This window comes from Hemiscyllium ocellatum, chromosome 10 (genome assembly GCF_020745735.1).
Source record: "Hemiscyllium ocellatum isolate sHemOce1 chromosome 10, sHemOce1.pat.X.cur, whole genome shotgun sequence".
NCBI classification, from domain to species: Eukaryota; Metazoa; Chordata; class Chondrichthyes; order Orectolobiformes; family Hemiscylliidae; genus Hemiscyllium; species Hemiscyllium ocellatum.
Window position 1 is genome coordinate 47,436,932 of NC_083410.1, and position 17,386 is coordinate 47,454,317.

General features: G+C 37.1%; 1 protein-coding gene across 1 annotated transcript in view; it reads right to left on the bottom strand.

The window, feature by feature from the left end:
- The window catches only part of prox1a (prospero homeobox 1a), a 134,440-nt gene that overhangs the window by 109,628 nt on the left and 7,426 nt on the right, over window positions 1-17,386 (bottom strand). Inside the window, 1 exon segment of the mRNA XM_060830894.1 lies at window positions 4,856-4,971. Coding sequence (XP_060686877.1) covers window positions 4,856-4,971 — 116 coding nt within the window.

Genomic DNA, 17,386 nt, shown 5'->3' on the forward strand with positions numbered 1-17,386 from the left:
AGAATATAAATGAAGTGAACTTCATACTTCCATAGGTCTCAAGACTGCCTGTCAAAAGTACAGAAAACATCCAGGGCACAGTGCAGAACAGAAGAAAGGGGCACCACTCTGCAACAATAGTATTTATAGCCCGTTTTCTAAAAAAAAGGACATAACAACTGCTAAAAGTAAATGATTTCACAGTCCTGTTAAAACCAGTGCTTTAACACATGGCTGCATTTTCAGTTAGCTATAGCAACAGAATTGGAGGCAGATGAGGCCGCAATTTCACATCACCAAGCAGTGTACTAGTTCATGACATGTTTTGGTCTGTAAGCTAGCTTAGCAAAAGCTGGACTGGGTGTGTGATGGCTGCTCTGAAGATAAAGATTAGAATTTGAGTTAGCATGCAGGCTCCCCAAGGTTGAAACACAAACAGGGGGTGGAGGCATCTTCCCAGTGTCATCGGAGAGACCAACTCTGCAACAGAATTTTTTGTCTACTCCCTGATACTGACCTCCCCTGTCATAATAGGTCAAAGGGCGACAGCTGGGATGCTTGTCATTTGCCTGGCAGTGATGACCACTTTATATTTTTAAGTTTGTAGAAGATCTTCAGAACTCTTTTTCCCAACATCAGCAGCAAATGTCATTTGACATGGGATTCCAATCTAATAGTTCTGGAGGGCATCCTACTGTGCAACAAATTTCAGGATGGTAAAAACAAATGACTGCAGATTCTGGAAACCAGATTCTGGATTAGAGTGGTGCTGGAAAAGCACAGCAGTTCAGGCAGCATCCAAGGAGCTGGAAAATCGATGTTTCGGGCAAAAGCCCTTTACCAGGAATACAGGCAGAGAGATAAATAAAGAGGAGGGTGGGGAGAAAGTAACAGAGTACAATGGGTACACGGGGGTGGAATGAAGGTGATAGGTCAGAGAGGAGGGTGGAGTGGAAGGGTGGAAAGGAAGATAGGCAGGTAGGACAAGTCATGGGGACAGTGCTGAGCTGAAAGTTTGGAACTGGGGTGAGGTGGGGGAAGGGGAAATGAGGAAACTGTCGAAGTCCACATTGATGCCCTGGGGTTGAAGTGTTCCGAGGCGGAAGATGAGGCGTTCTTCCTCCAGGCATCGGGTAGTGAGGGAGTGGCAGTGAAGGAAGCCCAGGACCTCCGTGTCCTCAGCTGAGTGGGAGAGGGAGTTGAAGTGTTGGGCCACAGGGCGGTGGGATTGATTGGTGTGAATGTCCCAGAGTTGTTTCCTAAAGCGCTCTCTAGGAGGCGTCCAGTCTCCCCAATGTAGAGGAGACCGCATCGGGAGCAATGGATACAATAAAATGATATTGGTGGATGTGCAGGTAAAACTTTGATGGATGTGGAAGGCTCCTTTAGGGCCTTAGATGGAGATGTGGACGAGATGCATTGGAGGGCATCTTTAACCATGTGGGAAGGGAAATTGCAGTCTCTAAAGAAGGAAGCCATCTGGTGTGTTATGTGGAGGACCAGTTCCACTTGGGAGTAGATACGGCAGAGGCGGAGGAATTGGGAATACGGGATGGCAATTTTGCAGGAGATAGAGGTGTAATCCAGGTAGCTGTGGGAGTTGGTGGGTTTGTAAAAAAATGTCGGTGTCAAATCGGTCGTCATTAATGGAGATGGAGAGGTCCAGGAAGGGGAGGGAGGTGTCAGAGATGGTCCAGGTAAATTTAAGGTCAGGGCTGAATGTGTTGGTGAACCTGATGAATTGCTCAATCTCCTCACGGGAGCACGAGGTGGCACCAATGCAGTCATCAATGTAGCAGAGGAAGAGGTGGGGAGTGGTGCCAGTGTAATTACGGAACATGGACTGTTCAGGATTCAACCTAATGTCTTCAATGGGCAGGTGCTGCCATTAAATTGGCCAACTATTTCAAAAATCATTTCCAGGATCCTGCCAATATCTCTAGGCTCCTGGCCCAGAGTTCATCACCACACCAGGATTGTGTGCTGAATGCTTCGTTTCTTGCCACCAAATGTATGAGTAGGGCTTTCCAATGGGGGAAACAAAGAAAACAAATATACTGGAATATTTAAAGTTTCGGTCCTGTACTTTAGTCTAAAGGCAAGTATTGTTCAGACAGACTGTTGAGTAATTGGAAAACATCGATGAATGATTTCCCCAATTCATGACAGAATTTTTTAAGCTGAGTTTCCATCCACAGATGACTCGAATGACAAGAGTGGTGGCCTTTTAACCCGGAAACCTGCTTCACAGAGTTGTGAAATTAAAAAAAAAGGATTTTAAAATGAATCCATAGAATCTAATACTTTAAACTGACCAATGAGTTTACCACAATCATGGCTGGCCATCCAAACCACATTCCATCTTCATCAAAGCCAGAAATGGGAGTGTTCAGTTGCTGTTCCAGATTTTTAAAATCTCTAACATGATTCCAATCCATCTATCTTTGAAAGTGCAGATTAGACCCACGGTTCTTTTACAGCTATAACATTCTCAAATTCTAGGGAAGAATAGGGAGGTCAATGGTGAAACCATTTTGCTAGTGTATAGAGAGTGGAAAACGTTCATCCAGTGAAGGCCATAGATTATATTCCCAGTTACCATTTCACCCGCATGGCATGAATTCAAAGGCAGATGCCATTTGCATTTTCAATACGAAATTGAAAGCAACAAACTGTTCCACTTAGTGACAAACTGAAGTCAAAATAATAGCCTATAAGTGGATAAGTGGAGTTCTTGAAGTTTGATCTCACAACTCAAATGCAAAGTTAATCACTGCTGCTTAGCAAGTCTATAACTTCAGTAATTTTTTTTATTGCTCATATTCAGACAGAGATGAAATCATAAAAAAGAGGAATGTAAAGAATCAAATGCAAAAACGACACATGAAGTAGAAGAATTTTGTCTGAAAAGTAAAATGGTCAATGGCAACCAGAGAATTCCTTCATTAGAACTATAATTCCAAGTGTGTAACTAAGTGAGAATTATTGTTGAAAAGATGAAGACCAGCAATTCCACGGTCAGAATTACTCACGTCCATCCACGCGGGTTAGTAGTCCATTCCAATTGTATTGATACATTCATGAAAATCATCTCTCAGGCACTATTCAGTGAGTCAAACCATTGAGAGTGAAGAAATTAAAAGGAATACAAACAAACAAGGTACATTATATACACACACACACACATACACACACGTAAAATTAGAGGGAAAGGACAGTGCATATTTGTGAAAAGTCAGCTCAACTCAGTGGTCGCAGCATTACCTTAGAAAGTCAGCATGTTGTGGTTTCAAGCCCTCTCCCAGAATGTGAACGTATAATCTAGACTGACACTTCAATACACTGAAAGAGCTGAACTGTTGGAGATGTCACTTCATAGGTCGTTAATTGGCTATAAAGTGCTTTGGGATGTCATGAGGATGTGAAAGGCACTATATGAATGTAAATATTTTCTTTGCAGTTAATCTCCACGTAATCCTGTTTTCTGGAGTGCATGTGTAATGTTTATCTGATGTGTGAGCATTGTTTAACCTAACCTATTCCCTTTATGTCACTACTCAATGATGCCTTATGGGTAAACAGTCAAAAGAAAAGAGGCAGCCTTTGGATCAATTGGGGGTTAATCATTCAGAGAAGGGCAATATACACACATTATATTAAACGGGTATCTTGAAGAAATTGATGATTATAAATTTTATATTTTCTTTTGGACAATTCAGATCATGAAAACTTATGATATTAAAAGCTCAGTTAGTCTGTCATAAAACATTCCATTCATACGAAATACTGAAAACAAATATCATCATCTCCCAATTTCAGTTTTTATTGAAGTGATATTAATAATTTGATAACAATTTGGGAAATTTCAAAATATGCAATGTCTGTAAAAATACAAAAAAAAATCAAAACTTAATTCTTAAGTCCCTCACTTAAGGCAAGTATTATTAACCATTTACTAGTTTTAAAACATAATTACTGTATTTCAACCAAACATTTCATATTAATGTTACACTCAATACAGTGCAGTACTTCCAAAATGAGGATATCACTCAACACAATTAAGTTTGTTTTCCTAACCAAGCTGGAGTTTGCTTTTTCTTTATTTTAAAACTTGCATACATAGGAGTGTTAACACAACTCTATTAACATCTTACAATATATTAAAAGATTGGAAAACACTGTCAGCAACAGAAGGTTGAGACACAGGAAATGTCCAGGAATTGATTCAATTCAATACAATACTATCTCTTTGTTAGTGCTGCATTTTAAAATTAGAAAGAAAAAAAGTTAAGTTTTACCACAGATAGGGGAAAACAAAATCACATTCTTAATATCATCAGCATACTTAAGGAGGAATGTAATGATCATTTTGCTGATATTTCTTCAGTAAGAAGGTACTGTATAGGATCTGGCTGTTTTCTTGAATTGAAAAGTAACAAAGTAAATTCTACCACACACAAGTGAAATGATGACCAAATAACAACGGTTTTGTTAAATTACCAAAAGCAATAGAATGTTATTGATAAAATTATGAAAATTATTCATGGCCAATAAAAATATTAAGTTTTTGCAACAATCTTTAAGGCCTTTGTGGATGAGGAGGGGGAGGCAAACAATTTACAATGTGAAGGGAAAAAAAACACAAATTAGGGTTAAATAAACCAGCAGGGAGGGTGCAGCTGTGACTGGACAGCCTTCACATTCTCATTTGAATAACGTGGCCTGAATCTGTCAGTTTACTCATTCTCCTTATGCTCAGTCTATGCCACATCAAAAACAAATTAAAGTAGTAAATAGAAAACAATAACCACCATTGTTTTTCTTGTTGCAATGGCTGTGGCAAGGAGGAGGGTATAATCCTGCTTCTATTGCTTACCTTCACATCAGAGAAGAACATCTTCAGCATGTTGGAGCTAGGGTACCGGGTGTAGAAGAACATCAGCTTGGCCTTTTTCAGGTGATTAGGTGACAGTCCTTCCTGTATGTGAGATGCTGTTTGTCAAGGAAAATATACAAAGCAATTATGGAAACAAGGCTGTTTGGAGAGGACCGAGCTGCAGAGCAACTCCTTAGTGACTAGGCAAGTGAGTGAACAAACCGAAAAGAACATCAGCTGCCGATATTCAATGGTCAAACAATATGCACTTGTTCAATTTGAGGTTAATCCAACAAAAGATGCTCGTTTTTTAAAAAAGAAAAATATTTTTTGAAATGCATTTCTTCATCATTAAGCAGAACAGTCTTATTATAATGATGATTATAAGAACATTTTAATCAAAAGCAGTAAATGATTACTCCACTAATACAGCTATTCATCAGCTTCAACAAGAAATGAAAACTGTAACCACTATTGTGTTGCAGCAGAATAATTCACAATCTGCATTAAAATTTAACAAGTAGGATTAAGATGCAAAAGAAATTCACAAAACAAAAAGAGTATTATTATAAAGTTAAAAATTAAACATCTTGACTCATAGCAGAGAACATTGTATGCCTAGAACCCTTAGACAGAGAGGTCACCGGGTAGATCTGGAGATATCTGACCTGCATAAGGGTAGTGAACCAAGATGTATCAAGGGCTCATTTTCTGACAGTCAAAAAGTCCCCAGGGGACAACTGATCAATAAATTCTTTCGTACAATGATAAAGAATCCTATTTATCTGCAAATATTATTACCCTTCAGCTCAGTAGACAAAAGCTGCCTAAAATAGTTCCCAAGAGAAAGTTTAATGAGAGGCTAAGCGTAACAATCTAGAAATTCTGATTTTCATTCAGCTTCCTTGACACTCTGTTTTGTACATCAGTATGGTTTTGGCACAACTGTGCTGCAAATCGCTGACCATCTCCTTCAAAAATTAATAGCTTTCATTAGAAATGAAAATGCATGTATATAAAAAAAATCTATCTGGATCCCAGATAGTCAATTAAAGGGTCCTTTCCAGAAGTTTTTACAAAAGCACTATTTGTTTAAAAAAGACTGCGTTTAAGGACAAAAATGCTGTTAACTTCCAAAGCTACACAAGTTATTAAGAAAAGATCTAAAAACTTATTTCAAAAGGTGAAACCATTGTAAAAGAAGAAGATCTTATCAAAGTGAACAAACTCTTTAACAACTCGATCAAGCTGGTCCTTTTGTTTCCAAAACTTAATGATGGTGGGGGTTGACAACTCATGATTGACATGTTTCTTGTACCAAGAGGAAAAGAGTTCAAAAACCTTCCGTCACCTCCATTGGACAGAGAGTGAAGACTAAAAGAGCATTACTCTCCCCACTGCCATCTGTCATAATGCATAAGTGAAATAATGATAGTAAAATGAAAAGGAAATGCAGCAAGCTGTCCTGCACTGGTCCACAAAGTGCAGGATATTAAAGCAATCAATATCTGCTTGCATTGTTGGATATAACGGAAAGACTAGAAACAAACAAGTCCCTCAACAGGTTTAAAGATGTGTAATCCAAGTGTCACAAAGCAGAAATTTACATGTGGAAAACTGTTGACCTGATTAGATTTCACCTTGGAGATTTTGAGCCAAGTTATGACTTTAAATTAGATTCAGAAATGTATTATCTTAAAAATATGTTTGTCAATTCCAGCTCAATTTCACAAATTCAAAAATCAACTTGTGGTTTCTACGTGTTACCAGAAAGAAATGTGATTAAAGTACAACTGAATTGACAGTATTAGTTTGTAAATGTAGAAATGCTAAACACTATTTTTAAATTTTGCCTTTTGCTTGGAGATCCAGTGGAAGGTTGATCCCAACATACTGGGTTCATTCAAATAGAAGATTCAGGCCATAACCATTATGGAACATTTTAACTTTTAACAGACCATGATCATATTTTTAAACAGACATTTAGAATACAGAAATAAATGAATTGCTTACAAACAAACAAACACAGTCTCAGTTGCAAAAGCAGCAAGAATCACTTTTACTTTAGTCATTCTTTTACTTTAACCTTTTGCCTTGGAAGGATGTGAAATGTACAGTCAAGGATTTCCACCTATACTTGGTCAACTCAACAGGCTGCACAAAAATCAGAATTAAAGTCCTTCTACAATTCGTTCAAAACTGGTAAACTTGCCATATTCTGCTAATCCAGCGCTTTTAGGGCACAATCTCTGATCTTCTGGTTGTGAATCCAATATCTAACGTTGGTATCAGGTTACGTAAGTCACTTGTTTTGTTTTTAAAAAGTAATCAAATAGTGCAAATGAAAAACAAAGATCAGTAACTGGTCAAGCAGAAGCTCTAAAAGCCTCTACTGTTGGAAAGTAACTTCACGATAATTAACACTCAAATTATTATTTCAGATTTGCCAAAGTAGTAAAAGTCCCATAAGATCACGAGTTCAATAAAACAATCTTACAGGCTTGCATGTGTTTTGCCAGAAGCACTTTGGCAAACAAGATTATAACTGTATTTATCATATTGAAAACCTCTCAAAAGATGCAAATAGAGAAATTGTTAGACTATGTTCAACAAAACACTTTTTAATCTAAATAAAATTGCAAATTTCAGTAAATGGACCACAAAATAAAGTGCCAGACATTTTATAATATTCAGAATCAACTAAAAAAAGCCTGAATATATTCAAATGGAATATTCTTACTTACAACATAGTAAAATTAAAATGCACAAGTAGCGAGCATCTGTAAATCATGCAGGATATTTCAATAAATACACTGGCGCCCATCAAGTAAACCACTGTTTATTGACATAAGATGACACACTTCATATATTATGGTTCATTTTTTAATGCAACTCTATTAATATAGAAGTTTTCAAAGAAAAGAATTCACAATATCATGTTTAAAGAATGAAATTTGAAGATGTTCATTTTGAAATTTTGTTGCAAGAAAACTAGTATTTTTAAGTTCAGACTCGATTTTTTGCTTTTGTATATAAACAAAATATTACTTCAGTTCCTCCCTGCTGCACACCTACTGTTCTTGGGACATTAAAAATAAAACACTGGCAAAGCCAGTTTTTATTGCCTGTTCCCATTTCACTTAGAGGAGATAGCTTAAATATAAACTATGTCAAATATTGAGGTGAGTAAATTTGCTTTACTTAAAAATAGAAAATTCATGCAAATAATTTGCATCATTTTGGTATAGTTACCCATGACAAATAATTTGCCTGTGAATAAATATCTCAATATTATGATTAGAAAATATGAAGGATATTTGTTAACTAATTTGGTACAAGATAAAATTGGCAAATTGTAAATCAGCAACTTTTATTATAGCTGTATCTCAAATTATAAGATGTAATTTGAGGCGTCATAACATACTCATTTAAATAGAGCAATACCAAATAAAAGTTGCTCTGCAAAGACTCAATTGACTTCCACTCTAAAGTTTGTGAAAAGTATGGGTGCAATCTCTGGTCTGCAGAACCTGAACACAGCAAGAAGGACAGATAAGCTAACAGCTTGACATCCTCCTCCTTCCAACAATCTAGGTAAGAAGGCCCAGACTTGACTTTCCTGATCCATCAATGAAGGCCTTTAATGACCACTTAAGAGCCACCTGGAAGACAATTATTTCAGATCCATGTTGGTCAAACCAACTGAAAAACCAGTGCAGGTAGATGGTCAGTTTTGGAAGCCAAGGAAAAGAACCACTGTTCTCATTTCTAATCTCAGTCCAACGATTCCCAACATAAACCACTCCATAAACAACACTAAGATAGATTGGTGGTGATCCTCCATCTATTTGGGGGCAGGGGGAGTGGCTGTAGTCTTGGCTGCAGCCATGAACTGGATCATGGCATTGCTTGATATTACCTTGATTGTCCAGCAAATCCAAATGGCTGGGACTTCCAGCTTTCAGGCTGTAATTCTAATAAAATGGCCAATTGCAGCCAATCAGCTGCCTGATTGCCAGAAGATCCAGCAAACTTTCTGACCATGGTAGGTCCAGGGTTCATCTCCAGGAACCTTTTTTTTCCTTAAGTCTGAAAATGGGAAAACCCTGATTTATATTGAATCTGGTTAATCAATTTAATCTTCCGAGATATTTGTTGACGAGAACCAAAAGTGTCAACAAATTAGGGATCTCCAGTATTTCATATAAAAAGTTCCTATTATAATCAGTCTATAAATAGCATACAAGAAAAGTATCCAGCACTTTGTCAGAAGTGACAAAACAACACTGCTCAAAGTGGCACCAAGAGATGGAGCCACATGTATAACCAAATGAGTCACTCTAAATAGTTTAGAAAGGCATTTCGCTCTCTTGATGGTTTCTCACTTTGATAAGAAACAATGGTCCAGAAGCACACAGGCAAGAGAATTCCTGGTTTTGCAAACACAAAACAGTAAAAATTTCAACTCCTCCAATTATCAGTTTGGAGGATAGATTGGTAATCAGGCTCAATGCAGGAGTGGTCTGGGAAGCCTGCTTCATGGCTCCAATGCTGTGGTCAATGTTTAAAAATAAAGACAAAAATCGAAAGATCCTTCTCACCTCACTCCCCCTCAATCTGCATGCCCCATCAGAGCCTCTCTCTACCAATCCTGTGGCCCTTCACACGCTCATGTTTATTTATCTTACTCTTATTTTATTTAAGTTTTTTATCTTGGACCCCTTATGAAAAATAACTATTGCATTTCAAGTGTTTAGTCTTTTTTGTAAGCAAACATTTCAACTGTATAAGCAGGTGGAGCTTCCACCGAAATGCTCATTTGATATAGGCAGACCATTGTGTAAGTGATATTTTGGGAAATCAGTTATGCAGCACAAATCCTATGATGGCTTAAGTTGACAGGCACTGTGAAATACTTATCCCTTTTTTTAAAATCCATATTTGTTTGGAAAGTTCTTTGATGCCTTTTGCAATTTCACTGAGTTAATGTATTTATACACAGAAATATGTCTTTTCACAATCTTGCTCCCTCAACAAAAGGAGAGATTTTGGGTTCGGGGGGGAAGACTTGTGATTTCCAAATTCTTTCAGCATATTACTACAGCACAGAAGGTCTACATCTTTGCAAAAATCAGGGCATATGATGCGGATAAACAACTTAATTTCTACACTTCGCTCACTCTGGAGTGAATTAAATAGACAAGGTGGCTAGCACAGTTATATAAAAGTTTGGGAGAAGATTTGTAGCTCGGGTGCTCGTTGTTGTGGTTCTGTTCACCCAGCTGGGAGTTTTTGTTGCAAACGTTTCGTCCCCTTTCTAGGTGACATCCTCAGTGCTTGGGAGCCTCCTGTGAAGCGCTTCACAGGAGGCTCCCAAGCACTGAGGATGTCACCTAGAAAGGGGATGAAACGTTTGCAACAAAAACTCCCAGCTCAAACAGAACCACAACAACAGTCATATTAATTCAGGCAAAGGAGAGCGAGATCTTGCTTTTCATTGGAAAACCATATCCCAATGAAATTATGGCTGTCACAACTGCATTATAAATTCTGAACTGGGAAGATTTGAAGAGGGTCAATCTTGACAAAACAACAGCAAGGGACATTGCATGATCAAAATAATCTGAGCAATTTAAGAAGATCATTTACCTATGGAACACCTGCAAGCAAAGATGGAGTACACTTTCCCGGCAATCATTGTCCAATCCTAGTTTTAGGCTGGGGAGGCACTCAGTGTTTAGCACTGCTGCCTCACAGTGTCAGAGACCCGGGTTCGATTGTAGCCTTGAGCAACTTTGTCCCCATTCCTTTGGAACCTCTGGCTGCCATCACTCGATATCACAATTTTTGCTATGTCTCCAAATCTTGGTGTCCAAAAACTATTCCTGTTGGGCTTCCTTCATACCACACACCCAGATGTTGGCATAATAAGATTCCAAGAATGAGACTAAATTTAGTTATCGCAACAGCAACATGATTTTTAAGATATATAACAAAAGTCAAATATATGCACATCTTAAAAGAAAAACATACGGTTGAAGTAAACAGGGTTTCTAAATGCTATTGTTCTTAGCAAACAAAAACAAATGAAGGTTACAGATGACCTGCACATTTCTCGGTTTGCAACTACCAGATTTTTGTTTTACATGATGAACAGCTAGTAACATGTGGAGTGACATTCACGGATTTGCTTGTTTGTGGTCACTGACCCATCCTGCTTTACCTGCCGTTTTGACTACTAATGTAAAGACTCCTTCTTAGACAGCAATTGCATGAAATAAATTGCATTACAGCATAAAAATCATAGAATAAATTCTGAAGTGCTCTTTCATACTTTCATTTCATACTTACAGATTACTTTCATACAAACTGGATTGTTATGCCATTTAACAAATGTTGTTATATTAGCAGACGTTAACAAGTCAAATCTGTGCTCTGAAAACTTTGTAATTATGAATAAATAAATCATAATCTCAAATATAAAGACATTAGAACAGCTACATTTATCGTATTTGAACTTCCGAGAGGATAACAGTTGAATTAAAATACCGCTATTATTCCACTCTGAAGGACACTTCTAAATAAAAGGTCATAAATTTAAATATCTTTCTTCAAGCATAATCTACTAAAACAGTTATTGCGCAGGGATATTCAATAACATAAGTTTAATCTTACGTTGAATATTTCCTAAGTTATATATTTCTTGGCCCTCCTTCAAAACGGATAATGTCAGTATTACCATTTGCTACCCTCTGGAAACTATTGCCTCTCACAATACGTACTCTTATTCTTAAATGGAAGATTTAGGCTTTACAGGGTAAATGCTGAGGATATTTCGTGTGACAAATCCAGGAGCAGAGTGTCAGAATAAAGGAGAGTCAATTTAAGACTGAGAATAGGAATTTCTTCTCTCAGACAGCTGTGTTTCTTTGTAAAGCCTTACCACAGAGACCTGTGGGGGCAGAGTCCTTGGACAAATTTAAGATTAAGAGAGAACAGGTTTTGATAAGTGGGAGAGCCAAGGATTAAAGGAAACAAGGTGGAAAAGTGGATGTGAGGAATAATGGATCAGTCATGATTCTCCTGAATAGCAAAGCAGGGTCAAAGGGCCAAATAGCCAACTTCTGCTTCTGTTTCTTATGAATGTGTTCCTCATACACCATAACTACTTGGTGGAGATTAGGGATACACAACAAATTATTTTCTAGGAATAAGGTTACTTTGTTTTTATGATCAGATATAATGTAAACTACTTTGCAAGTTCTTTCAATGAAGATATGCTCACTTGCCACATTCAAGTATCCTCTTGCAAAAATAAGTCCGAGTGAGATATTCTGCCACCAATTATATTACCACTGCACTTCCTTCTTATATTCAGAAAAAAAAGGTGTATCATTAGAACACTAAATATTAAAACGTACTGTGCTTGCCAATTCTTATTGAAGATTTGTGGTCAATTGGTATTTGCATCAAGTACCTTAAAAAGGTGATTCTGCAAACATTCATTGTAAATACACAGTTGTGTTGGCTGCAAGTGCATTTGAAGAATCGAGGATACAATGTGATATCAGCACCTGCATTTCAAGAACAACTACTTCCTAGTCAGGTGTATGCACCCACTTCCTAGCACAGCCGTTTAAAACTTAGAAGTATTGCATTTTAAACGGATAGAGCCAAAAAAACTGAAGCAAATCAGTCTGCCCTAGTAATAATTAATTCCAATAGCTAAAATTGTAAATTATGAGTGGTGCAATATTTAGAATTAACTTCGCACAAATGGTTTTGAAATATTTTCATTGGACAATTAAATCTGGGGTAGGGAAAATGTGTTCAATTATTAACTGCACTATAGAGGAGCTCTTCATTCTACGCCTACCTGGAGCTTATTCTACAAGTAAACTAGGTGCATCATAATAGATACATATTTAAAAATATTGGAGGAAAAAACTAAATAAAATCATTCTAGACATTAAACATGACCTAATTCTATATTAAAGCCAACACTAACTTGATACATTAGATTAAATAAATCAGTGAGGTAAACTTAGATATCTTACTGCAAGAATACAAAGACTAAACCAGGGATGTCAAAAATAAAGAGTTCTCAATGACGGAGTCAGGAAATGCACCTGAATCTGCTATGGTACTGCACAGCTTTTTGGTGGTGGTGGTGGGGGGGGGGGGGGGGGGGGGAAAGAGGGGAAAGAGGTTTGTGTATGTGCGTGCATGTCAATGTGGCATGTTGAGAGTAAACCTAATTTAATCCCCATTGTCTTGATAATTAATTTGTCATAGTTATAATGACGGTTTGAATTTAGGATTAGGTATTACACCAAAGCCCCCATTTACTCATTTAGGTGGATGCAAGAAATTTCACAGCAATATCTTGCAGTAAAACAGGGAAATTATTCCCAGTGTCACAACCATTTTCTAATTGTTACCACATTACTGTTTGTGGAAGTATTCTGTGAACAAGTTAACGCTGCATTTCCCATAAGCACAGCAGTGATTACATTTTGAAAGTAGTTAACTTGTAGTATACTACTTTGCGACATTTGGTGGCCATGGCATGCTACATAAAGAAGAGTCTTTCTTTCTAATTGTACTGTAGGCTAATGTTTGCTAAACATTATATCAAAACTTGAAATTCTCATGACTCCCTCCGGGATACTCGAGAGGGTGTGCAGAGACAGTGGGCCTGTGAAAGTGAGGTCTTTCTTTTATAGCAGAGGACACTTATTGGAACTCAGAGTTCCACAGCAGCCATTTCAACAATGAGCTTGCAAACCCAAAATTTAAGCTTGCGACAGTGCACGGGATTAGAACACCCATTTTGGAAAAGAGTAAAAACAATTCAGGTGGGTCTTATACAGTTGCTTACCATAAAACGGATATTGCTAGAAAGTGTATACATAATGATTAAATGACAAACATTCAGGAGTACTGAGTCTTACTTTAATTGTATGGGAGTTTCATTAAATCACACCTGAAGTACTGTGTGCAGTTTTAGTCTCAAGTCTATTTATTGCCATAGAGGGAATACAGAGGTTCAACAGACTTGCTCCCAGGATCACAGAACTGTTCTATGAAGACAGATTTGGAAGTTTGTATCCTTTACAGTTGCGAAGAATGAGAGTTTCCCTCATTGAAATTTACAAAATGTTTAAAGGGTAGATGCTGACAAGTTGTTACCCATAGTTGTAATTTTAAGAATTAGAATTAGAATCTCTACTGTGTACAAACAGGTCATTTGGCCCAACAAGTGTACACCGACCTAAATGTATCCACCTAGACACATTCCCTAACATTTACTCCTGACAAATGCACCTAACCTATACATCCTTGAACACTACGGTCAATTTAGCAAAGCCAATTCACCTAACCTGCACATCTTTGCACTGTGGGAGGAAACCCACGCAAACACTGGGAGAATGGTGCATACTCCACACAGACAGTTGCCCAAGTCTGGAATTGAACCCGGGTCCATAGTGCTGTGAGACAACAGTGCTAACCACTGAGCCACCATGCTGCCATCAGATTAGAAGCAAGGGACACACTTTGGAAACAATTTGGGGGAGGGGGGGCACTTAAGTCTCAGATGAGGAGAAATATTTTTACTGAGATTATAAGTCTTTTGAAATCTCTACCATAGAGGTATGTAGAAGCTCAGTCTTCCAGTATGTTTAAGGGAAAGACTGATGGATTTCTGCTTACCAGTGGTATTCAGGATTTTGAAATAAAGGCAAAGTCACTATACTTCCAGAGAGATCGTAGGACTGCTTGCTCATTAGAAAGATAACTGGTGAAGAGTTTAACCTGAGGGTCATATCGCCTCAGGCGAGTGGTGAGGTTAAGGAAGAAAGCCATTCTTGATGACCCCAACTGATGTAGGAATTGAACCCTTGCTATCAGCATCCCTGGATTGCAAACTAACCATCCAGCCAGTTCAGCTAACCAATCCACAAAAGGATTGTTAAGGTAGGAGTCATGGTCCTATTGAATAATTGGGCAGGTTTAACAGGGTGATTGGCCTACTCTCATTCTGTGCAATTAAATTTTTTTCTTGATTGTCATACAATCTGCCATAGGTTACTGGCTAAGTAATATACTGAATGGTGATCAAGTGTCCACAGAACTGTACTTCAGCTGTAATCATTACATTTTGGAATGAAAGTTGAAATCAAGAAAAATAGTTTAAGTACTGACAGTGAACATGAGAAATGTTGCTTCTATGCATTATCCTAACTCATTTTTAGAGCAATGTAAATATGCTTACAAGATCCAAAATAAAATGATTTGGTTTATATAGACTGTGGCTTTCAGTTATTTTGGAAATTTGTCATAATATTAAGCTAACAGCAGTCCAAATCATATGTAGCTAACTGTATTTCTAAAGAAATTTCTGTCATAGCACCTTTTCTAGAAGCTACTAAAACCCCTATCATTAACACACAGTGAGAAACAAGAACATCATTCAAAAAGATGTTAGGTAACATATCTTCATGCAACTGATAACAGGGACTGTAAAAAGCATCCTAAATTCAATGAACAGCAATTAGATGCCACTGCTTCTCAAAATATTGTGCAGCAAAACTGACCAATTGGCTAATTTTCCTTTTACGCTTACGTTGAAAGCAACTGTTCTCCCAAGAAAGCACTAGCTGTTTCTAGGATACTTACACACGCACAATGACTCATGTTGGAATAGATTTGGTAAACATACAGCTGCACAAAATGCAAGCACAGTCCATTCAAGGCCAGAAGTAGTGAGCACAAATAAATATTAAGGAGGTAAGAAAACGTACAGCTCTGTCCCAGCAGCTCATGTGGCTCACCTCATTCTTTTAGCTTCAGCTTTGTTAAGACAGATGACATTCAATTCTACATGTCATGCAAAATAGACAATAACTGCTGAAACTTGAGCCAGCTGCCAGGTGTAAAAAAAAGAAAAGATGATAAATCCATAAATTAATGAAAGACATCTGCTCAGGAAAATAAAAGATCAGAGAAATACTGTGGTGCAGCTGAACCTAAAGTAGTGTTCAAACACCACATGACTTTATGTGTAGTCTGCATACAGAGTTTTACAAGGCAAATATGTAGTATTACCTGAGAGGCAGATGAGTTGTTATGTTAGTGGCACAAAACATTGATCTAACTGTGCAGTTCTGTATCTAAGACTGCAGCAGTGCAACTAGAATTCCAAGTATAATTTTCAATTCAGCATAGAAAATTAAAGAAACTTTGAAATCACACTTTACTTGGGTAATAAAGTTTGTTGTAATTAAAACCTGTAAACACTTTACAAATGTTACTAAAATTTTATTACAATTCTGGCTACCTAAGAATTAGCATAACCAAATTTATGATCAAAAATATAATTACAACATTGGAGATATAATTTCTAGATCCAATTCTATTTTAATTGCCACTTTTTGTCATTTAAGGTTACATGCAATTTAATCTTTGTTAGTACACTGTTCTCAATTAAATTAATTGGCAGCAATTATTAAACAATTGTAGAAGCAGATTTCAAATTTATTTTTTATGCCCTTCCTCTTTCATTATTTGCCATAGCTTAAGTTTCTATCTCTAAATGACATTTTACTTTATAGTAGAACCACAAAGATCAAGGGTTCATCTATCTTAGCCTTGCATAATGTTGCTCTATTCCAATGTATGCAAATTTTAAATTCTGCAAGGCTATTTTCTTAAGATGCAAAGAGAGTCTAAGACATAAGATCATGTCTGGAATTTTGAGAACAGGTCAACTGTTTTCTTTATCACTGGAATACATCTGGTGTCTCATAAATAGTTGTATTCACAACCCTTTGAATAAATTCAAAATAAAACTACAATTTAGACTGGGATAAAGTTTTTGATGTAACTTATGAAGTACATTTGTGTTCTGGGTTCACATCCTTTCCTCAAAAAGTTCAGCTGTATTCTTAGCAAAGGAGTTGTGATTATTAAAAATGCTAGAAATACTCAGGTCAGGCAGAATCTTGAGAAAAAAAGTGAGTTAAGATTTCAGGTCAATAACTGAAAAGGTCATTCACCTGAAACAGCAACTGTTATACATCTCCACAGGTGCTGCCTGATGTGAGTATATTTTTTTTTGTATATATTTCCAGCACCAGCAGTATGTAACTTTTCTCAGATTCTGCCAATATTTGCTTGTTACACAAGGGGCAAGTATAATTATCATGGAGAGAAATGTGGCTGTGCATCCTCCAAATTACCTAAATAGACCAATCACCTTCAAACTCCTACAAGTGTTGTTAAGTTTAATATACTGATGAGAAAGGGCAATTTAAAAAAAATACAATAAATCGCACTGAAAATTCATAATATGTAGTTTATCTTGAATACTCTATACTGTTACCTGTGAAATATGGAATTGGCTACTAAATCAAATTATCAGGGTGTCGCTAAGCAAAAGCAAAATGGTGTGGCACGTAACTGACATCTGTCAACAAACCTTTGTAAGAACAAAAATAGAAGCTCTATTACTTTGACTAAGTGATATGA